This window comes from Mobula hypostoma, chromosome 1, assembly GCF_963921235.1.
Source record: "Mobula hypostoma chromosome 1, sMobHyp1.1, whole genome shotgun sequence".
In the NCBI taxonomy this organism is placed as follows: Eukaryota; Metazoa; Chordata; class Chondrichthyes; order Myliobatiformes; family Myliobatidae; genus Mobula; species Mobula hypostoma.
Genome location: NC_086097.1, coordinates 205,125,034 through 205,150,254, shown reverse-complemented (window position 1 = coordinate 205,150,254; position 25,221 = coordinate 205,125,034). Strand labels below are relative to the sequence as shown.

Sequence of the window (25,221 nt, the reverse complement as noted above, 5' to 3'; positions counted from 1 at the left end):
TTCAACCCAGACAAGTGTGAGATGGTTCATTTTGGTATGTCAAATACGATGGCAGAATATAGTATTAATGGTAAGACTCTTGGCAGTGTGGAGGATCAGAGGGATCTTGGGGTCCGAGTCCATAAGACACTCAAAGCTGCTACGCAGGTTGACTCTGTTGTTAAGAAGGCATACGCTGCATTGGCCTTTATCAATCTTGGGATTGAGTTTAAGAGCTGAGAGGTAATGTTGCACCGATATAGGACGCTGGTCAGACCCCACTTGGAGTACTGTGCTCAGTTCTGGTTGCCTCACTACAGGAAGGACGTGGAAACCATAGAAAGGGTGCAAAGGATATTTACAAAGATGTTGCCTGGATTGGGGAGCATGCCTTATGAGAATAGGTTGAGTGAACTCAGCCTTCTCTCCTTGGAGCGATAGAGGATGTGATGAGAGTCATTGATCGTGTAGATAGTCAGAGGATTTTTCTCAAGGCTGAGATGGCTAGCATGAGAGGACACAATTTTAAGGACACAATTTTAATTACAGTGGAGATGTCAGGGGTAAGTATTTTTAAGCAGAGAATGGTGAGTGCGTGAAATCTGCTGCAGGAGACGGTGGTGGAGGTGAAAACGATAGGGTCTTTTAAGAGACTTTTGGATAATAGGTACATGGAACTTAGAAAATTAGAGGGTAATTTCTAAGGTAAGGACAAGTTCAGTACAGCTTTGTGGGCTGAAGGGCCTGTATTGTGCTGTAGGTTTTCTATGTTTCTAAGATTGCAGGCTTTCTTCCCATCTGTGGTAGAAAATGCTAGAAATCTCCAGCAACTTCTCAGCAACTATAAAAAACCCTGATCAGAACAAGTTGAGCTAAAGGGTAATATTTTGAATGTTATTAAACTAATCAGTCTCAACAGTTGATGACAAATGTATATTTTCACCATTTTAATTCTTTTTTCAAATTCTAGCATTTTGGTGGTTTTCTTTTCACTTGAAACTCTGTTAGTGCATGTGAAAAGAACTCTGATCTCCATTAAGGTGGTAAAAATATCTTACTTGGGATTCTGTCTGCAGGTGTGAAAGGTACAGAAATATAAATTCACCAAATGTTAAAAGAATTCTGTATTTTCTTGAAGGGAAGTTTAACTGATGGACATCTTTTTTTTATATTCTTCTGTCAGAACATAAAAGGATTCCAAAGCACAAGCCATTTAATTACTAATTTAATTGGTTCAGCACAACTTTTTGTGCTGAATGACCTGTTCCTGAGTAATACTGTTCTATGTTCTATGTTCAATAGCTGAAGATATTCTTGGCCTAATCATCCAATTTATGTCAGTATGTGGAATTCAGACAGTATTTTATTAATCTCAGTTTAATTAAAGAGATTGCCTTAATTGTTCTCCCCATGGAGTGGATTCACATGCGTTATTTCGGGAGGTAATTAATGACCACTCATGATTTTACTGAGGAGCATTAAAGTATGTCTTATACAAAAATGTACTGCTGTAACTTCCCAAGTTTCTTCAATAGTAACTCCCAAACCCACAAACACTATCATCTAGAAAGACAGGGACAATTGCCTAGGATGTCATCTCTTGCAGATTTGCCTCCACAACACACACAGTCTTAATTTGGAAATAAATTACTATTCCTTCCTTGTCACTGAATACAAGTCTCTGTACTCTATTATTAAACTTAATAAAAAATGTACTATGAACTAGATGTTTCAGGATATTTTATAGGATTAGCAATTATAAATCTTAAATAAATGAGCTTTTCTCCGAAATAATTGTCTTGAAGAAATATCCAGCTTTGGACTGTTTTCTGGCCAGGGCAATTTCTCATGACCTTGGTATTACCAGAAGACAGAGGAAAAGACTTCCTTTTCCTTCTCTGTGGCAATATGTATTTTTCAATTAAACATTGGAAATAACTTCGCAATGATATATAAAATCAAATATACTTTCCCATGATTCTTCTCAGCATTAGTAAACTTACGTTAGATTATAATTTAACTGCAACTTTGGACCATCTGCTCCAAGGAGCTATCTATCAACAGGAGGTAGCTTGTGATAACTAGAACTTTTCAGGGAGACATTACTAAATGACTCAATATCAACCCATGAATTAGAAACAGACACAAGTATTATGGCCATATTGTATTTCACACAACTACACGAGATTGTAATTACTCAAAAATATAGCTAGCTAGAGGAATATTATTCTGAGTTAATTATCTATTGATTAAAGGGAGTCACTAGCAAATAAAGAAATAAATAAATCTCATGATGCAGCTATTTATTATGAGCAATGTGAGTCATTTAAGCAGTATTATATTTGTCCAACTTCTGGAAGATCTTTTCAAATGGTACAAATTTGAGATACTATGTGCAATGGGTTCAAAATGAAGACTGTAACATTTGCAAATTCTCCTTTTAGTAATGTAATGAGGGAATTTATTATTCTAAAAGAGACAAATATACATTTAGGCACTTTGCCAGCCTATTATTGAATTAGAAATTTTGCACCTACAGTATATTAGTGAAGAAAAGGAATTCAACAGTTAGGTCAAGTACTCACATTCCAATTGAATCTAGCTTTTCACTCATTTAATTGAAAAGTATGAGCACATCTAATTGGCTAAATGATTGCTAGCAATACTTAATCTTAATTGATTCCATAGAACATATTTATAGAAAATGAATTTTTTATAAAACTGAGCTTAGTTATTTCTATTATTCTTCACTTTAGATACAGTATATAAAGCAACTAATTCACTTTACCAACTGCATAATAAATATAAAATAAGTTTAAACCAGAAGACCATAAGGCATAGGAACAGAATTAGGCAATTTGGCCCATCAAGTCTGCTCCACCATTCGATCATGGCTGATTTATTTTCCCTCTCAACGCATTCTCCTGCCTTCTCCCCATAACTTTTGTTGCTCCTACTAATCGACAAGCTATCAACCTCCGCTTTAAATATACCCAATGACTTTGCCTCCACAGCTGTCTGTGGCAATGAATTCCACAGATTTACCGCCCTCTGGCTAAAAAAAATCCTCCTCATCTCTGTTCTAAAGGGACATCCTTCTATTCCGAGGCTGTGCCCTCTAGTCCTAGACGCTTCCATAATTTGAAACATCCACTCCAGATCCACTATATCCAGGCCTTTCAATATACGAGCAACACACAAAATGCTAGAGGATTTCAGCAGGCCAGGCGGCATCTAAGGAAAAGAGTAAACAGTCGATGTTTTGGACTGAGATCCTTCATTAACACTCAATATCCAGTATTCAATCAGTTTCAAAATGAGTTCTTCTAAAATTCAATGAGTACAGGCCCAGAGCCACCAAACAATCTTCATACGTTAACCCTTTCATTCTCGGGATCATTCTCATAAACCTACTCTGGACCCTCTCCAACGCCAGCACATCCCTTATTAGATATGGGGCCCAAGAAATGCTAACAATGCCCCAAATGTAGTTTGACAAATGCCTTATAAAGGCCTCAGCATTACATCCCTGCATTTATATTCTAGTCCTTGTAAAATGAATACTCACATTACATTCGTATTCCTCTCTACTGATTCAACCTGCAAGGTAACCTTGAAAGGATCCTATACTAGGACTTTCAAGCCCTTTGCAGCTCTGATTTCTTAATGTGCTCCCCATTTAGAAAATAATCTATTCTTTCATGCCTTCTACTGAAGTTCATGACCATCACTTCTCTCCTACCTGTCCATTCAATTCCTTCTGCTGACTCCCTGCTTCCTGAACACCATCTGCCCTTCCACCTGTCTTTGCATCATCTGCAAACTCGGCCACAAACCTATCATCCAGATTATTAACATAGAAACATAGAAAACATAGAAACATAGAAAATAGGTGCAGGAGTAGGCCATTCGGCCCTTCGAGCCTGCACCGCCATTTATTATGATCATGGCTGATCATCCAACTCAGAACCCAGCCTTCCCTCCATACCCCGTGACCCCTGTAGCCACAAGGGCCATATCTAACTTCCTTTTAAACATAGCTAATGAACTGGCCTCAACAGTTTGCTGTGGCAGAGAATTCCACAGATTCACCACTCTCTGTGTGAAGAAGTTTTTCCTAACCTCGGTCCTAAAAGGCTTCCCCTCTATCCTCAAACTGTGACCCCTCGTTCTAGACCTCCCCAACATCGGGAACAATCTTCCCGCATCTAGCCTGTCCAATCCCTTTAGGATCTTATACGTTTCAATCAGATCCCCCCTCAATCTTCTAAATTCCAACGAGTACAAGCCCAGTTCATCCAGTCTTTCTTCATATGAAAGACCTGCCATCCCAGGAATCAATCTGGTGAACCTTCTTTGTACTCCCTCTATGGCAAGGATGTCTTTCCTCAGATTAGGGGACCAAAACTGCACACAATACTCCAGGTGTGGTCTCACCAAGGCCTTGTACAACTGCAGTAGTACCTCCCTGCTCCTGTACTCGAATCCTCTCGCTATAAATGCCAGCATACTGTTCGCCTTTTTCACCGCCTGCTGTACCTGCATGCCCACTTTCAATGACTGGTGTATAATGACACCCAGGTCTCGTTGCACCTCCCCTTTTCCTAATCGGCCACCATTCAGATAATAATCTGTTTTCCTATTTTTGCCACCAAAGTGGATAACTTCACATTTATCCACATTAAATTGCATCTGCCATGAGTTTGCCCACTCACCCAACCTATCCAAGTCACCCTGCATCCTCTTAGCATCCTCCTCACTGCTAACACTGCCACCCAGCTTCGTGTCATCCGCAAACTTGGAGATGCTGCATTTAATTCCCTCATCCAAGTCATTAATATATATTGTAAACAACTGGGGTCCCAGCACTGAGCCTTGCGGAACATATAATGTGAAAAGCAGCTGACTGAACATTGACCCCTGTGAAACACCAGTAGTCAACAGCAGTAAACAAGAAACCGCCCCCTTTATTCTGACTCTGCCTTCTGCCCATCAGCCAAACGTCTGTCCATACTTTCCTATAATACTATCGGTTCTTATCTTGTTCAGTATTCTTATTTGTGGCAACTTGTCAAGGGGATTCTGAAATATGAGTTAACACCATCCACTGACTCTGCTTTGTCTATCCTGCCTGTTATTTTCTCAAAGAATTTCCTTATAAATTTATCAGGCAAAATCCTCCCTAAAGGAAAGCATGCTGACTGCAGCCTATTTTATCATGTGCCTTCATGTACCCTGAAACTTGATTCATAATAAAGGACTCATATTGTCAATAATTGAAGTTAGACTAACTGGCATATAATTTCATGTGTTTTGCAAACCTCCCTTCTTAGAGTGAGAGACATTTGTGATTTTCCAGTCCTCCAGAACCCTTCCAGAATCTAGAGATTCTTGTAAGTTCACTACTAAGGCCTTTGCAATCTCTTCAGTTACCTCTTTCAGAACGATGGGGTGTACTACATCAAGTCCAGATGACTTATCTACCTTCAGACCTTTCAGCTGTCCAAGTACTTTTTCCTTAGTAATAGAGTCTACACTCACTTCTGTCCCCTGACACTCTTGAATTTCTGGTATGTTGCTTATGTCTTCCCCAGTGAAGACTGACTTACTCTGTTCATCCACTACTAGTTTGTTTCCCATTATTACCTCTCCAACATCATTTTCCAAAAGTCCAATGCTCTAAACGGTAGGCTTATTCAGAAAGTTAGAAGGCATGGGATCCAGGGAAGTTTGGCCAGGTGGATTCAGAATTGGCTTGCCTGCAGAAGGCAGAGGGTGGTGGTGGAGGGAGTACATTCAGATTGGAGGGTTGTGACTAGTGGTGTCCCACAAGGATCTGTTCTGGGACCTCTACTTTTCGTGATTTTTATTAACAACCTGGATGTGGGGGTAGAAGGGTGGGTTGGCAAGTTTGCAGACGACACAAAGGTTGGTGGTGTTGTAGATAGTGTAGAGGATTGTCAAAGATTGCAGAGAGACATTGATAGGATGCAGAAGTGGGCTGAGAAGTGGCAGATGGAGTTCAACCCGGAGAAGTGTGAGGTGGTACACTTTGGAAGGACAAACTCCAAGGCAGAGTGCAAAGTAAATGGCAGGATACTTGGTAGTGTGGAGGAGCAGAGGGATCTGGGGGTACATGTCCACAGATCCCTGAAAGTTGCCTCACAGGTGGATAGGGTAGTTAAGAAAGCTTATGGGGTGTTAGCTTTCATAAGTCGAGGGATAGAGTTTAAAAGTCACAATGTAATGATGCAGCTCCATAAAACTCTGGTTAGGCCACACTTGGAGTACTGTGTCCAGTTCTGGTCACCTCACTATAGGAAGGGTGTGGAAGCATTGGAAAGGGTACAGAGGAGATTTACCAGGATGCTGCCTGGTTTAGAAAGTATGCATTATGATCAGAGATTAAGGGAGCTAGGGCTTTACTCTTTGGAGAGAAGGAGGATGAGAGGAGACATGATAGAGGTGTACAAGATAATAAGAGGAATAGATAGAGTGGATAGCCAGCGCCTCTTCCCCAGGGCACCACTGCTCAATACAAGAGGACATGGCTTTAAGGTAAGGGGTGGGAAGTTCAAGGGGGATATTAGAGGAAGGTTTTTAACTCAGAGAGTGGTTGGTGCGTGGAATGCACTGCCTGAGTCAGTGATGGAGGCAGATACACTAGTGAAGTTTAAGAGACCACTAGACAGGTATATGGAGGAATCTAAGGTGGGGGCTTATATGGGAGGCAGTGTTTGAGGGTCGGCACAACATTGTGGGCCGAAGGGCCTGTACTGTGCTGTACTATTCTATGTTCTATGTTAAAATGACATTGTCTACCTTATTCCTTAGCTTGGAATGCAGCACCAACTTGATTTTCCCTATCTACCTGCATACTGATGTCTCTCATGACTATTGTAACATTGCCTTTTTTACGCGTCTTTTATATCTCCTGTTGTAATTCGTACCCTACATCCTGACTACATTTGGGGGCCTTTCTATAGCTCCCATCAGGGTCCTTTTCACCTTGCAGCTTCTTAGCTCTACTTGCAAGGATTCTACATCTTCTGGTCCTATGTCATTTCTTTCGATTCCATTTTTTAAATCAACAAAACCACCCACACTCTCTGCCACCTACCGGTACTTCTGATACGATATCTTCCTCCAACAACGTCTCTGTGATGCTCAGAACATCGTACCTGCCAATTTCCAACTGTGTTACCAAATTGTCTACCTTATTTTGCAGACTGCGTGCATTAAGTATACACTATCCATCCTCTACTCAGCATCCGACTTGGCAATTTTGTCTACATTTTGCCTGAAGTTAAATTGTTTTCCCTTTCTAAACTTATTGTCTTATTCTTTATTGCAGAGTCTTCAATAACTTCTCCTGCACTTGCTTTTCCTTTTGTTTTATCCATACAGTTCTAAGCTGGTGAACTCACCCCACTACTAATTAGTTTACCTTATCCACAACCCTAGTGCCAGCATGGTTTAGTGATTCACCGATTCAAACCCACTCCTCCCACGCCAATCTTTCAGCCATCATTTAGCTCTCTGATCTTATTAACCCTGGGGCAATTTGCTCATGGTTCAGATAACAACCCAAAGATGATTATCTTTTTGGTTCTGCATTTTAATTTAGCCCAGAGCTGCTCAAATTCCCTCAGCAGAACTTCCTTCCTATATTATTGGCACCCACATGGACCAAGTCTACTGGATCTTTCCCCTTCCTCTTCAAATTCCTCTGCAGGTCCTGAACCCGGGCACCATACAGACAACACAGCCTTTGATTCTCTCGATCCTTGCGACAAAGAATTATGTTTTCTTCCCTATGTTACCCCCAATTACAACCACATTCTCTCCTCCCCACTCAAAGGCTCCCTGGACCATGGTGCCACATTTTGTTTGCTCATCCTTCCTACAGCTTCCACTCTCAACCTCAAAGGGAGCACAATCTCAGAATCTTAGACTTGTGGCAATCACAATGGCTGAAGCTCCTCCAGCACTACCTCTTGGAACTCCTACCTGTCACACTCACATTCAGACTGTGTCCTTGGCCACAGAGCGAATTTGAAGCATTTAATCTAATTAGTGTGACTGCCTCCTGAAACACAGTGTCCAGACAACTCCTCCCCTTCTTGATCCATCGCAGTGTTTAAACTCGGATTCCAGATCATCAGCTTTGAGCCACCAACACTTGCTGTAGATGTGGTCACAAGGAACTAGGATGGGATCCACTAGCTCCCATATCATGCAGCTACAAAACATCACCTGATCCTGCATCCATACTCAATTTAATTATTTGATACTTCTTTAAGTAACTGCTATATATAAAGAAACCTTATTATTTGATACTTCTTTAAGTAACTACTACATATAAAGAAACCATACTGCTACTCTCCTATGCCTCCTTGCCACAGTCTCTCCTGCCCAGTCAGACCTCAGATGCCTACACTGGCCCTCTTATGGCCAAAAATGGCCCCCAGGACTTCGGCCTCCATCTTTCCTTGCCGAACCTTCTTGATCCATTTACTGTTTAGGCGGGACTTGACAAATAAACTAGCTTAGAAATTTCCTTTTCATTTTTAAAAGGACTTTCAAGCAGTACTATGCGTCAGTCTAAAGCTATTTTATAGACTCCCAGAAAGGTCACAATTCTTAACTTGAGATATTTCCAAAACAGTGAGTGAAGACATCTTGATGAAGGGTCTCAGCCTGAAATGTCAACTGTTTATTCCCGTCCACAGATCCTGCCCGACTTGTTGAGTTCCTTCAACATCGAATGGAAAATAACTTCTCCAGGAGGTGTTTTGCTTCTGCAAGGAGGCCACAGTAATTTTCAAGAATTATAATGAAGCAGGAGGTTCCCAGTGAGATTTTACTGTGTAATTGCTGTTTCTGAATATCTTCTGTCTGATACTAATATTTGTAAAATTGAGATTGTGCAAACATTAGTACCAAACAAAAGACTTGAGATTGATTCATAGATTAATATGTAGTAAATAACCATGCAAACTCTGCCTGCTTCTGTGGGGTGAAGGAATAGAGGATGAAGTCTTCTCTCCTTGAATATAAAACCATTGTGTCCTCAAAAATACAGCGATCACCAGAAAACTGTTAGATTTGGGAGAGAACAACAGAGCCTAGAAAAATCTTGAGGTTGGGAAGCTGAGTCAGACCATGAGCAAAGCAATCTGGGCAAATTCTGCTGATTACAGAAAACAGTAAGAACCACGTTGCTGTAAACTCTGGCTAAGTACAGTCTTGGGTGGTGGATCTGTACTTCATTCTATACTTCCTCACAGATAGTTCCCATTATTGTTAGTTATACTTCTAATCCCTATGATCCATCTCCATACCATTGGGCAAGAAAAGTACCAGATGATGACATATCCCCTATTAGCAATCAATTCTGAATACAAAAAATATTATTGTTTAAGGTGCAAGGAAGGCTCAGGGTTAATTGCAAACAGTCAACAATGCAGTTATTGAGGCCTCTGAAGTAGCCTATAAAAATGCTGGTAAATGTTGGCCTTTTAAACAGTAGACTTCCAGGGAAAACAAGATGACTAAAAGTTATTTGTTCTGAGACTAAAGAAGTGTTGCCATTTTTCAGACCAGAGAGAGTATAAACCACATGGGAGGTAAAAGTTGAATATTGTACTGGAATGAGAACCATTTGGGGGAAGATTCGATTTCAGGTGCTAACAAACATCCCACTGCACAGATAAGGGTTAACTTTTTTGCTGCATGTCATTCGGGCTAAGAAGAGTTGCAATTTTTCTCCGCTCTAGATTAATTCTATTTTCAACTGCAAAGAACTGCTTTGCTTCCAGCATTGTGAGAAGACAGGAATTCCTTCATTATTAGAGATAATAAAATATAAAAATACATGGTATAACATATAATTCATTGCAATCATTGGTGTAGTATCATATCAGATGAATATATGTTTTGTCTGTACATTTTTAGCTGTACACTAAATTAAAAATGCAAGTTGATTAAAGCAAAACTGAACCTACTGGAGGTGCCGTAAATGTGTACAGACAAGCGCCTCGCACGGCTAGATACTTTGGTGTGTACAGCTTATCCTGCAGTGAATCTGGCTCCCGGTCTTCTACCCAGCCCATGTAGACTATCTGTCAAAAAAACACAACATTGACCAGTCTTACATTAGTAACTCGGGGGCATTCTTAAGATGATATATATATATAGAGAGAGAGAGAGAGCAAAGTGAATCATTCATCTGAAAACCATTTCAAATCAACAACTATTCTTCTGCTTTATTATTTTATTTAAGGCCTTATGGTGCATGATTATCCCCATTCATCATGATGAATAGTCTTTCTTTTTGCCTTAAGGTAGAGAATCGTTTTGTAAAGATGTGCTTCATTTATATTGTATGCTTTCATTATATGTAAAAAAAAATTTAGACACATTTTAAGACATATTTCACTCCATTCTCTACTAAGGCAGGGAAGATACCAGGTTTGGTATCTTCTACGGTCTATTCCAGCTGCTACCATCTGGGAAACGGTAGCGCAGCATAAAAGCCATGGCCAACAGGCTCCAGGACAGGTTCTTCCACCATCCATCAGACTGATTAACTGATGCTGATTTGAGTGTATTTCTATGTTACATTGACTGTTCTAATTATTATAAATTACTATGATTGCACAATGCACATTTAGACTGAGACATAGTGTAAATATTTTTACACCTCATGTATGTGAAGGATGTAAGAAATAAAGTCATTTCATTTCATTTTCTTTTTTTTGTGCAATAATAAGTGTTGGCAAGATTTAGAATTAGACAAAAAGCTGAGATTTGTGATTAGCTCCTTCTCGTCGCTTCCAACACAGGCTGCGTTCTAACATTGTGCACTCTCTTTACTTGCATGTCTGCCACTGCAGCACGCATTAATTCCTGTGGACATTGGGTCCAGTTCTCTGCAAGGCCAATATTGTGAATGTCTGGGACAGTTTAAACATAGCTGCAATAATTGCTCAGGCTTCACTCCTTTAGGAGTGTAGCTGGAGCAGGAACTCGTAGACCTTTCACAGTAGATGCTGAGAAGCTGTGAACAATGGCAAAGATGGTCAACAGCAAGAGCAGACGGCAGGCTCTTCCTACATTGAGCTGGAACCCATGTGCATTATATAGAAAGGAGAACAGATGTGCATTTTCCACAAGGTCAACTATGTGCTTAAGATTCTGCACAGGCAGTGGAATCAGATAATGTGGTAAATCCGAGCCAGAAGTCAAACCTCAAAGGCTTAGATGCAACACTGCAATAAGTTTAATGGTGTGGTCATAATGAGCAACTGCATCGGCAGTATCAGAATCTGCTCTCTTCATTATATTGCTACTACTGACATAGCAACAACTTTGTCTATTGGAACACATACCAAATATCCAAGGCCAACTTCATTCTTATGCAATTAATGCAGCTGGAACTTTAGCAGCTTATCTCATAGCTCTCACCTATTGTTACATCAAGGCTACATGTTACAATGCCTGCACATTCTGGACTGCATTTATGGATACTGTTTATTCTCTCTTATGCATGACTAAGTAGCATACAATCCATGGCACTAGCATCTTACCTTCAGGGTCAGGCACACCTGAATCATTTTATCACTGCTTGGACCCAGACCCCATTATATTTTAGTGTAAACATAAATAAAGGAAGCAAATTCCCTCGATGAGTTGTGAGTGAGAATCATCAAGTTCAAGTTTGTTGTCATCTGACTGTACATATACAACCAAATGAAACAACATTCCTCCCAACCACAGTGCACCCACAAAACATATAGCACACACAACACATAAACCAAATTATTATCAGATGAGTTAATAAAATATATTTCAAAATACAAGCAACACAGGTAAACAGTAATCAGAACAGTAAATGGCACGTTGACCTAGTGATGAGACCACGGTAGTGGCAGGGTATTCATTAGTGTCACCGCCTGAGCGAAGGAGCTGTCACACAGTTGGGCAGACCTCATCCCGAGGTTTCTGTTCTTTCTTCCTGACAGTAGTGGGATTGTGAGATGGATGGTAGGGATCCTCTACAATGCTTTGGGACCTTCATCTGCTACACTCCCAGAAAATGTAACAAATATTTGGGAAAGGAGACCCTGGTGATGCTCTCTGCAGTTTTAACTACCCTTTGTAGGGTCCTGCGGCCTACAATGATGCAGCCAGACAGGATGCTCTCACTGGTGCTCCTGTATAAAGTTGTTAGAATCTGGGCAGGGAGCCTTACATGCCTCAGTGTCCTCAGAAAGTGTAAATGTTGTTGAGCCTTCTTGACTTCTGAGGAAGTATTTTAGGTCCAGGTTAGCTCGTCTGTAATGTGCACCCAAGGAACTTCGTGCTCTTCACTATTTCCATAGCAGAACCATTGATGTGCAATCGAGAATTTGTTTTCCTGAAATCCACAATCATCTCTTTTGTCTTGCTCACTTTGAGACTCAGAATGTTGGTTTCACACCATTTAACAAGGCTCACTACCTCCTCTCTGTATGTCAACTCATCCTCGCAGCTGATGAGGCCAGCCGCAGCAGTATCATCAGCGAACTTAATGATGCAATTTGAGCTGAATGTGGCAGTGCAGTTGTGAGTCAGCAGCGTAAACAGCAGCAGACTGAGAACACAACCCTGGGAGGCACCAGTGTTCAACGTGATGGATCTTGAGAAGTTGCTGCCAACTTGGACTGACTGCGGTCTTTCTGTTAAGCGGTTCAAGATCCAGTTACGGAGTGGGGACAGTTTACCCACCAGCCCCAGAGGGATGATCTGTTAAACACCGAGCTGAAATGAATGACAGCATTCCGGCATTTTGTATTTGGGACAGAACAGAGAGGAGGGCCAAGGCTGTGGCATCATCAGTGCACCGGTTTGAGTGGCAGGTGAACTGGAAGAGTCCTAATGTAGCTGGAAGTTGGCATTTTATATGATCCATTACCATGTGCCTTTCAATGTTGCACCTGGACAAAGTAGTCAGAACGAGTGGCACTTCATGTTTCTTGAAGTCAGTACCACCAAGCGGTAATCATTTAGGGTAGTTGACATTGCTTTCTTAGGTACCAGAATGTGACTGTGCTGAAGCCAGCAGGGACAGTAGATACTTTCAAAGATATGTTAAAGAAGTCTGTTAAGACTTCTGTTAGTTGGTCCACACAATTTCTCAGCACCCAACCAGGTAATTTGTCTGGCCCCGTAGGTTTGGTTGGACTTACCTATGGCTGTGACCAGAGAGGGTGCCTGTTACTTAGGGGGAGAAGGGGCCTTCCTTGATGTCACGTTGTTCAATGCATCAAATTGTGCATAGAAGACATTTAGGGAGGTGTCGCTGTTGCTGACATGCAGGGTGGACTTGTAATCTGTTATGTCATGAATACCTTACCACAGAGGCCATGCGTCCCTGGTATCACAAAGGTGTTGGTGGATTTTCTGTGCGTACTCACACTTTGCCTTCCTGATGGCACGAGAGAGTGTGGCTTTTGCTAACCTTAGAGACATCCTGTTCCTTGATCTGAAGGCGGCGTCCCGATCTCTAAGCAGAGCACGGACCCCTGTAGAACCTCATGGTTTCTGGTTTGTCCTGGCAGAGCAGCATTTAATCACAGTAATATCCTCCATGCATTTTTCACGTAGGCAGTCACCAATTCCGAATATTCATCAACGTTGATGTGAAAATCATAGGTAGAGTCATAGAGTCAACCTCCCAAACATGTGATCTCCAAATTTTAGAAAGAAAGTGGCAACAAGTACTTTGTAACACAGCAAATAATAGATGCCTCTGCAGGACACATTCCATCCTGACTTAGAAACATAGTGTTGTTCCATCAATGTCAACGTATCTAAATCTATGGTCACCTTCCCTAAAATATGGAGTCAGCTCCGACATCAATACATTGCCGGTGAAGCACAGCAATAACTTGCTGGCAGCAACCAAAGCTACAAACTACTTTAGTAATCACACTTTTTCTTGAAAACAAGCATCACAATCAATAACCTGTAACTTTCTTTCTGGACTTGAGCTTTTCTGCAGCGTGAACTGAAGTCTCAAAGGTGCAGGACTTTGCGGCATGTTATGTACAGCCTGAATTGAGGTGGCTGGGCCCGGTGCCTGGGGGGAGGGGAGGGATGAGCTGATGTTTGAGCATTGCTGGAGGGGACTTGGAGGCGATTTGAAGCGGCAGAAATGAGGCAAGGCAGAGGCGATGCAATGGGGCACACATCTGAGGGTGTGCAACAAGCTGATGTTTGTCCAATACAGGCACTAGGCCAAAATGAGGCAGTGGGGCCCGGGCCCAAAGAGCACAACAAAGCAGCAGGACTCTGGTCCAAGAGCAAGGAATGAACCACTGTTTGGCCAAATTGGAATGGTCAGGGTGTGGGGACCAGAGGTGAGGTATGGGCCAGTGTTCAGCTCACTGCTCACGAGGTTTACTCATCTCTCCACTGAACCGAGTTTGTGGCCTGCAACTAATGGGCTCCTGGACCAGCTGCCACCTGCTTCGTGGCTGTGAACTCACATTCAACAGTTTCAGTTCTGAATGCTATTTGTTTCCTTTTATTGTTTGCATGAATCTCTTGGTTGTATATAGTATGCATACTTTGATAATAAATGTACTTTAACTTTGACAGTCAAAGAAGGTCGGTCACCATTTTTTTCCTCAAGGTCATTAAGATTGAACAAAGTTCTTGTTAAACAAAGTCCACAGCCTATGAGATAAATTCTTTAAGAAAGATAGCACTCCACATAACTGAAATAGTGCAGACTAATGAACTTCTAGCTTTGTAATGACGTCATGTTTCTAAGCCACAGTGGGTGCTGGGAGAGTGCAGGGAAAGATCTAGTGAAATCTTGATCTAAATTTTCCCTAGCAGAAAGCAAGGTCTTTAAGCTGCAGTTTAAAGTATGATAATGTTTTTAAGCAGGGTTAATAGTTAATTTTGTGAGCACAATTCAATAATCAAAAAATGTAGTTCTTTATACAATAATTAAATGTTATCTGTTGTGCCTGTGCATAACTGCATATCAATTAAATAAAAGCACGCATGCGGGAGACAGCTTTAACTGCTGTATTCACATTGCAGCAAGACAGAGAAAGATCAATTTGCATGCACAGACAACAGATCAATATCTAGTGCTACGGGCGGGAAATAGATCCATATATTACACTTCCTCCCTTTTAGATTAATGCAACATAAAACTATATATATATACAAAACATTCAATTTCCCTTTCATAAACCCATATTCCAAATAAATATCCTTTCACATTAACAGTCCATAACCCCCTCACCTCTCTTTTATGCTTTATATTTCTGAAAAAAAATTCTTTAGTATCCTTTTTAATTTTATTGTATAGCTTTCCATCATATTTCATCTTTCCCCTCCTTATGGGTTATTTATTTCTCTTCTGTTGGTTTTTAAAAGCTTCCCAATCCTCTAACTTTCCATTAATTTTTTTCTCTATTATTTGCTACCTTTGTTGCTTTCATGTTTTTGCATTATCCTGCCTTTAGACTCATTCTTTTTCTGTAGGATGTATCTATCCTGTGCCTCCATAATTAGTCCAGAAACACCAGCCATTCTGTTCTATTGTCATCCCTGCTACTAGTGTTCCCTTCCGATCAAATTTGCCAGCTCCTCTCTCATGTCTCTATATTTCCCTTTGCTCCATGGTAATATTGCTAGTTCTGACTTTAACTTCTCCATCTGAAATTGCAGGGTGAAATATATTATATTATGATCTCTCTTTCCTAGGGGTTCCTATACCTTAGACTTCCCTAATCAAATCCAGTTTATTACACAATCCAGAATAGGCTTTCCCAAGTGAGTTCAACTACACGCTGCTCTCAAAAGTCCTGCCAAAGAATTTTGGCCCAAAATGTCGACTGTACTTTTTTCCACAGATGCTGCCTGGCCTGCTGAGTTCCTCCAGTATTTTGTGTGAGCTGCTCTTAAAAGCCATCTTGTAGGCGTTATACAAATTCCTTCTCTTGGGATCCAGTGCCAACCTGATTTTCCCAATCTACCAGCATATTGACTAACATGACTAACATAACATTGTCATTTTGGTATGCTTTTTCAAAAACCTTCTGTTGTAATTTGCAGCCAACATCCTTACTACTGTTCGTAGACCTATATATAAATCCCATCAGAGTCTGTTTGCACTTGCAGTTTCTTAACTCTACCCACAACAATTCTACATCTTTCATTCCTATGTCACCTCTTTCTAAATATTTGATTTCAATTTTACCAAGAGAGCCACGCTGCCTACCTGCCTGACTTTCGATACAATGTGTATCTTTGGAAGGCAAGCTCCCAACTATGACCTTACTTCAACCACAACTCAATGATGCCCATTAACATCATGTCTGCCAATCTCTAACTGCACTACAAGATCTACCTTATTCTCTATACTGCATGCATTCAAATACAACACCTTCAGTCCTGTATTCACCAACCTTTTTGATTTTGCCCCCATATTACATTTGAACAAATCCCACTCACATTTTTCCCCTCACATCTGCCTGTCCTTCCTCACAGTCTCACTGCACACTGCATCTAATTGTATACCAACTGCCCCTGGTTCTCACCGAACCCCCACACCCCGGCCAATTTAGTTTAAAGGACATAGCAGATTGTTTATATGGCAGGTATTGCATGAACTAACACAAGCATTGAACCTCAACGCTATTGCACCACAAGGCTGCATCTTAGCCCTCTGCTCTACTTCCTATACACTCAGAAATGTGTGGCCAGATTCAACTCTAATTTTGTCTACAAGTTTGCAGATGATATCACTGTAGTGGGTCACATTTTAAGTAAGTATAGGAATAAGATAGAGAGCCAAGTTACACTGTGTCACGACAAAATTCATTCCAGCAATGTTAGCAAAATAAAGGATCTGGTTATTTACTTCAGGAAGGGAGCATTTACATATGCTCCTGTTTACGGCAAAAATTCTGAGCTTGAGAAGAATGGTAGCTTCAAGTTTCTTCCTTCAGATGCCTTGCCATTTGGCATGGGCGATCATGTCTCTCCATCTATCATGGTCCCTAACCCTCCGAATTGTTGTTGTTGCCTCCCCGTTTCTAACCATGATGTTATTCCATTTATCATTTTCATTCCCTGTCTGCCTCTGCTTCTTTTTCCTTCCAACTTTCCAGTTGTAACTAAACGTTCTGATGTCTCTCTTCGCATGATGTGTCCAACGAATTTTGATTGCTGTTTTCTGATTTTTTTTTAAGTAATGTACATTTTGTTTTCGTTCTCTGTAGAACTTCTTCGTTGGTTATCCTGTCTATATATGATACACATAGCATTCTTCTGAGGATATTGGTGTCAGTGCTGTGCAATTGCTCAGCAAAAGGAGGTGTAAGGTGCTCCTTCCATTCGCTAGCTTACAGGTCACCGTTGGGCAAGGTGTAGTACCTGTTTAGCCTCCCAGTCAGGGTCATGTGAAGCCATGGTTTGCAGGTGGTGGATTGTTTTACAAGCAGATTCTATAATTGGAATTTATGGTTGTAAAACTGAAAATGCTGGGCAGATGAATCTGCTGATCAATGGCCAGGGTTACCCGTCCAGTATGGACACTGCAACTGAAGGCAGCAACGGGAAACCACTTCAGTATTCCTCCCTTGTACAATCATGAACTCAAATCAACTACAGTCTCAAGATTCTAGAAGTGGATATTATCAATAACCTGTCCCATTCAAACCAGATTGATGCCATAGTCAAGAAAACTAACCCGCACCTCTGCTTCCTGAGGATACTAAAATAATTAGACATCTCCCCTTTAATAGTTCCCTAATGAATGGTTCCCTACTATGGTAAGATTAGCTCCTGACCTCGTAATTTACCTCATTATGGCCTGCCTACCTGAATTGCACTTTCTTTATTACTATAAAACTTTACTCTGTACTGTGTTTTACCTTGTACTACTTCAATGCACTGTTGTAGTGAACTGATCTATATGAATGGTATGCAAGACAGGTTTGTCACTGTACCTTGGTACATGTGACAATAATAAACCAATTTACTATTTTTGTCCATTGACTTCAGCTCACCAGCTATATCAGTTATATCTGTCCTGGGTGGTACTTGTAGAAGAAACCATAGTAGAGAAAATGTGGGGATAATTCCCCATCTCCACTCCGAGGAGACCCTTGACTATGTAGCATATCCTTTGAGTTGTACTAAATGGGAGAGACTCAGAGTACATCTGGTAGCCGAGGCACATAAGCATCTACAAGGCAAAGTGGACCATTTGCAGTAAATATCTGTGAGCTTATGGCCTGGAATTCCTTTCCCTCTACCATCACAATCAAGCCACATCAATGATAAAGGGATTCGGGCTGCTAAACTGGTGAAACAGCATCACAGAAATACAGTTGTACTAAACAGCAAAAACAACAAACAACTCACTAAGCAAACTGATCTCACAGATCAAAGCTCTGCAGTTCCACTACATCTTGTCTTGAATGGGAATGAACAATTAAACAGTGAAAAAAAACAGATGAAGGCGATTCCAATACCATACCATTCTCAGTAATGGCAAGCCCCAGGATGTGCGTGCTAAAAGCCATGATAAAGTTTTGCAATCATGTTCTTTCAGAACTGTGAGGTGGATGATAGAACTTCAAATTCTCTGAGGCTGTCACTTTCTCAGAATCGAAGCCAAATAAATCCATGTGATTTCAAGAAGTGGCTAGCAGCAATACCTGCAGCAAAGATAACCATCATGGCCTGATCCCTATTTTAGGTAACATATTTTTTCCTCCCTCTTTCACGGATCGTGCGTTTCAAATTTGGAAGACTAAGGGTATTTCACTGTTTTTGGATTTATTTTTAGATGGTTCCCTTATGCCTTTTGAACAACTATCTAATAAATATAATTTACCAAGAATACATTTTTTAGATATCAACAAGTTAGAAATTTCCTAAGTACTATACTCTCTTCCTTTCCGACGCTACCTCCTACATATATTTTAGATACTATAATTAACCTTAATCCATGTCAGAAAGGTGTAACGGCTATTATTTATAATATTATTATGAAACTTAGGAAAGCTCCATTTGGTAAGATTAGGTCAGATTGGGAACAAGAATTGGGTTCTATTATTTCCGTGGATGACTGGGGGCAGATTTTACAATTAGTCAATACTTCCTCTATCTGTGCTAAACATTCCCTAATTCAATTTAAAGTTGTTCATAGAGCACATATGTTCAAAGATAAATTAGCTCGTTTCTATTCTCATATTAATCCTTTTTGTGATAGATGTCCGGGGCAGATAGCCTCTTTAACTCATATGTTTTGGTCTTGTCCTATTCTGGAAACTTTTTGGAGAGACATTTTTAATATTATCTCAAAGGTATTGAATATAGATATTTCTCCTCATCCTATTACTGCTATCTTTGGATGACCTAAAATTTCCAGTAATCTTTCCCCTTCAGCTCGTAGAATGATTGCATTTCTTACTTTAATGGCGAAAAGATGTATCTTACAACATTGGAAAGAGCCTAATGCTCCAACTACCTTTTTTTGGTTTTCCCAGATGATATTATGCTTAAATTTGGAGAAAATTAGAAGTAATCTTTATGATTCCTCACTTAAATTTGAACAGACCTGGAGATCTTTTATTCAATATTTTCCTTTAATGTAATTTTTTTTCTCTTTTGTTCCATATTTATATTCCCTTCTTGCCTTTTTTTTAAACTGTTTTTAATGGAGGTCGGGTTTGAGGACGTGATTTTAAGTTCTTTAACTCCACCTGTTTCCAAGTTAGCCCATTGCTTTGCTTTGCTTTTAGTTTAGTTGCACGGTGGGGTTTTTTTGGGGGTCTTTTTTTTGGGTTTTTTTTTCCTTTTCTCTATTGATATGTATATATAAAAATCAGTATACTATTATTTTACCATATTATTTTATGTTTAAAGTGCACTGTTTGTATCAATTTTTTTTCTGTATTAATATCTCCTGTAATTTCTAACAGTGTATTAGTGCCTTTATGGTTTACCCTTTGTATACTTATTCAATAAAAAGATTTAAAAAGAAAAGATAACCATCATGGCCATAATACCGAAACTCTGGAAATCCGAACTAGCTGCATTGTCTTGTTGTTTTAGATATTAATTCAAAGGCTGCTTACACTTAAGCGATGTCCAAAACTGCTGACTGAATATCAATACGATAATGCGATGAAAAGATGCTAAAGCATAAACAGGTCAATGAGATCAGCAAGATACATTGAGCAGCTGGCAGACGAAATTCTCCAGTGGATGAAAAAAAATATAGGAAGGTTGAGTTACGCTTTATCAATTTTATTCCTTTCACCAGACATGTACATTGCAGTCTATTACGAATGTCAACCAAGTTTTGTAGTTTCATAAGGGAAAGATTTACATAACTTTTCATTGATCCCCACAGTGAATTAAGTCAAATTCTAAAATATCAATCCAATATCTCCTTCATTCAACCCTGGTCAATTGATTACCAGTCTTGACATTTCCTTGATCACAGCAGCACAATAACGATTATATTCCACAAGGTAGCTGGCTATGTCTACTTAATGAACTCTACAATTATTCTGATAACCTTCAACCACATTTCCAGTCACATAATTATCCAGTTCTTGTGAAAAAGACTTCACCAGATCATTGCTGGCTATATTTACCGAGCTCCTGTGGAGAAAGACGTATCTCATCTTTTGCCTCTTGTACAGTCTGTGATTTTTTAAAGTTTTCTTTCAAATCTTTATGTTGATCCTTAAGAGGATCACGACCCTCTTTTATTTTCTCTTTAGGACGAAGAGTAATCACCTCTATGAGCATCTTTGTCATGTTGAGCCTGATCTGAAATGATCTTATTTGTTCTTTAAACCTTCACTAATACATGCTCTTCTAAAGATTAGCTGCACAAAATTTCCAAGTGTTTCATTCTCCGTGATCTATGTAAAGTCACAATAAATTAGTCTGAATTAAAGTTAAACATCCCAAACATATATCCCTGTACTTGTCTTGCTGGTAGCCCTCTCTCAGTCAAGGAAGCCATAATTTCATTTCATTTTCTGTTTTTGATAATGAAACTCAGTTAAAACGTGCATGTTACTATGTTTCTGTATGAAAATATATTAAACTACATTTAATTATGTTTTGGTTTTATCTTTCATTTCTTAACCATTTGACTGAAATGTGTTTATCACTCCACCAAAGCAACCGCATACCTTGTATTCAATTTAATTTTGATTGAGAAGAGATTCACTGAATCTGAATCAAATATATCAGTTTATCCAAGTTCTTGCTCACAGAATGTAAATATTTGAGTTTTCTAGCAACAGAAATTGAAAGTTGCTTAACTGAACATCCTCATTGATAAAGTCAATAATAACTTAATTAGCAATTCTTGTTCATAGGGATAGCTATGGGCCATTAGTCTTTATTTAAAGGTCATTCTACACTGAAGGTAAAAAAAGAAGAAATTTAGAACAATGCATTTGGCAGATAAATGTGTCAATGTGACTATTGAATATTCCATCTTACCTGTTGGTTTACGGGAAAATTTCTGTTTATCTTTTTAATCTGAGGGAAAAATATTGAATTGAATATAGTAAATGCATTGTACTTTAGCTAGGAGTCAAAATAGGCACAGTAAAATGAATATGGCAGACTATCAAAATAACAACATGTACAAAGATAATAGTTAAGCTAGAGTTTTCTGATTTGTAAACATGGAAACCATTTAATTTTATTGGTCATTAATGCCAAAGAGTGAAGTATCATGCATAATGGCTGTAATTATTGATGTATCTTTAGGATCTGTTATTGTCAAAAATATTGCAACTTAATATCACAGTATGACACAAGATTACTTACATAAACAATGATATACTTGAACACAGTTGTTTAAAGCCATCCAGTTAGTTCACAATATTTTATGTACTGTATATTCTAACTTACATGATGAGAAGATTTCTATCTGATAACACTTGTAAACTGGATGGTTGTTCAGAAATTATAAAGGGTTCACTTCCTTGTGTGGTAGCACAGAACTATTCTTAGAGAACAAAGGTTCCCCCTGTTCCAGGGTTAATAGTTTGTCTTCCTTTGAGTTGTGACACAGCACAAAGCTGTTTATGCTGGTCTTGATACCTGATTACAAGTTATTTCATTATAAGTTACATAAATATTTTTTTACTCTACACCTTTTAGCTTTGCAGATATTATTGGGAATAATTCAGCATCAAAGTCGTACCTCAAAGAAACATTAAAAAGGCGGTTTTGTGAATATAATTACATGTGTTATTATATTAATTTAGTGGTATAATTTAAATGTTAAATAACCATGCAAATATTCCCTATTACTGTATTACCAAGACTTATGCTAATTACAGCTAAAGCTTGTGTAAAGTCTTATTGTTATATTAAAATCATATACATATCAATGACTCTTTAATTACTATTTTGCCAATGGCAAATATGGAATTTTTTTAGACGATTAAAAAAGAACTCTCATGACTTGGTAGACAAACAATTAAACAATTTAAGTCACAAATATCAAGGCAGTAGTCTGTTGAGCTTGGAGTAAAACCCTATATTTTATCCTTGCACAAACATGGATACATACATTGTGCTTGGTAAGGTTGGATATATTAATTGCCAGTGCTTGTAGCCAATCTATGCAGTCTTCAGCAGTGAGACACTGAATTACACCACTGCATACTCCGTCCACAGCAATTACTTGAAATGCATTTTGCCTAAAAACGTCACAAAACACATGAAGAGAAATAATATCCAATATTTAAAGACAAATATTTAAAGACAAAGCCTAGTCATATCTGAGCATGGCTCATTGCTCATGGTCTTGGACAAAGCCTTGAACGTATGAAGTCTGGATCTTGCCAGGCAAGGACTGAAGAATAAGGTCTAGTGCTGCACGTTGGTCCCAAATAAAGTCTCAACTATGAAAATCCATTGGAGATAGGAAAGACTCCACTCCCAGCCCTGTCAAAATGTCAAAATGTTTTCATCCTCCTAAACAACTCTAACAATCAGAAACATTTAAAAACTTCTTTTCAAATAATCAAACATTTTGAAACAAAATGTAAACACTTCTGAATAATTAAAAGCATGAAAGAAAACACAAATAACTAAGAAACACAGCTTAGCTTATTCTTCCATTTTTCTGTACAGTTTTTAAATTCCCATTCATCTCCATGGATTCACTGATCTAACGTGGTTGAGGATCTGATAGTATATACCTTACTATAACGGAGGGGGAATCTCAGCAAGCTTCTGTTCCACTGTTGGATACGGAATCACCTCAGGAATTTCTGGCGACACCCAGCAAAATTCAGGTCACTCATCAGGTGTTTCCTTACTTGGACACTGGTCCTGATGAGTGAAACATCTGTGAAATATCTGCCAGATATCACTCCATTTCATTAGGACAAAATTGGCTGTTTGAATTGGTGGTGAATCTGTGCAATTTATTACCACAGGAAGTCGGGTATATTTAAGGCACAGCTTGTTCTTGACTGGACACAGCATCAGAGGCTAGGGAGTGTGGCTGAAGAGGGAAAAAAAGGATCGGCCATGATTCAATAGCGGAGCAGACTCGATGGGCCAAATGGCCTAATTCTGCTCCTATGTCTTATGGTCTTAATTAAGGATTTATATCATTTAACTTACTCTCAAGGATAGAAATGTTAGCATAATTGTTGAACAAATGCACTGTTATTGCTTAGCTTGCTCATATAGCTGAGGTTGATTTTCCTTGGCAAACCAACCCAAAATTAAATAAGCTTGCTGTTGAAATGGTGGAACATTGGGACACAAAGTCTATGCAGAATTCAATCTCTTATTTCTTTCAGGCAGTTAGATTTCTGGGAGAGTGTTCTTTCATTTACCTCTCTTGCTACTTCTATTCAGAACTGTCTGAGGAAATGTGGCAATAAGGAGGAAAGTAGGGCTAGTTAGTAGTAATAGTTTTAAAGTCAATCACAATGGAGGGATGGGCTTATTTGATCTTCTCCCCACCCCCTTTTCTTTCACCTTCAGTTCTACCAAAAACTGCAAAACATGTGAAAGGAACCCTGAAGAATCTTAAATAGATAGTAAATTTCAGAGGAGTAAATACTCCTGAATGGTGCTGCAGTGGAATTGCTGCTCCTTTGTGGGCCAGCAATAAAGTGCTTCCTTTCACTGGCAGCATCATTATTAGAAGCAGGTTTATTATCACTGAGATATGTCATGAGATTTGTTGTTCCGTGGCTGCAAGACAGTTCAAGATATAAAATTTACTACAACGCACAAAATAAATAAATAAATAGTACAAAAGGCAAATAACAAGGCAGCATTCATATGTTTGTGGATCATTCAGAAATTTGATGGTGCAGGGGAAGAAGCTGTTCATGATGGTGCCCTGATTAGGGAAAGTAGTTGCAGTCAAATTATAGTGCAATATTTGAAGAAAATATTTGTTAGGTATTTCAATATTGATCATATTTATGGCACTTTAATTCCAAACACAACACTTGAACATTAATTTGCTTCACGTAAGTAATATTTTAAACAATTACCTAGAAATATCAGTGCCTGGAATGTGATGTGACAGACGAGAATGAAGAAGAGGTATTAGCTGCAGATCACACCATCTCTTCTCCCACTTCAGGCCTGAGGATGGTGTCCATGAAGAACATGACAATGAATCCTGAAAATTATTTGTCATTTTAGACTTTCTAACTGAAGTGTGTTCTTAATAAGATTTGTATTTCCATAACTTGCAAAAGATTGCAACTGAAATGACCCCACTATGTTTCTTTAATTTAAATAGATATTGAAACAGTTTGTTGGGATGAATACTTCACATACATTAAGGTTTCATATACCCATGACTGAAAATCAATAGGTTCTTAATACTTTGACATGCTCAATTAATCCTTCAGCAAATGATTTGACAGACTTTGACCTTGGCTGTTAGATTTAAATTATTGTAACATTCTAAAATTCATGTCATTTTAGGCTACATAAAAATCAACACAAAAATTCTAGTGACAGTTTAACAGCATGCAGCAAAATTCTAAATACCTCTTTGAGAATCAAAGCAATTCAGTACTTTGTGCTCAAACAAGAGATTAGATTAGGTGTTTTTTTATTCATTTCATTTCAGCCTGATTTTCTGTGCCTCATGAGATTCAAACTGACTTGCAAGAAGATCTTAAGGCCCCCTCCATA

At 39.1% G+C, this 25,221-nt stretch overlaps 1 protein-coding gene across 6 annotated transcripts in view; it reads right to left on the bottom strand.

Annotated features, from left to right (window-relative positions):
- The window catches only part of sntg1 (syntrophin, gamma 1), a 513,110-nt gene that overhangs the window by 42,400 nt on the left and 445,489 nt on the right, over positions 1–25,221 (bottom strand). For all 6 annotated transcript variants that reach the window (XM_063063447.1, XM_063063461.1, XM_063063468.1 and 3 more), the window contains exons 10-13: positions 24,567–24,697; positions 22,613–22,742; positions 21,529–21,567; positions 9,987–10,103 (exon numbers count right to left, since the gene is read on the bottom strand). In XM_063063447.1, the coding sequence (XP_062919517.1) occupies positions 9,987–10,103; positions 21,529–21,567; positions 22,613–22,742; positions 24,567–24,697 (417 nt within the window). The remainder of the gene's footprint in view (positions 1–9,986; positions 10,104–21,528; positions 21,568–22,612; positions 22,743–24,566; positions 24,698–25,221) is intronic.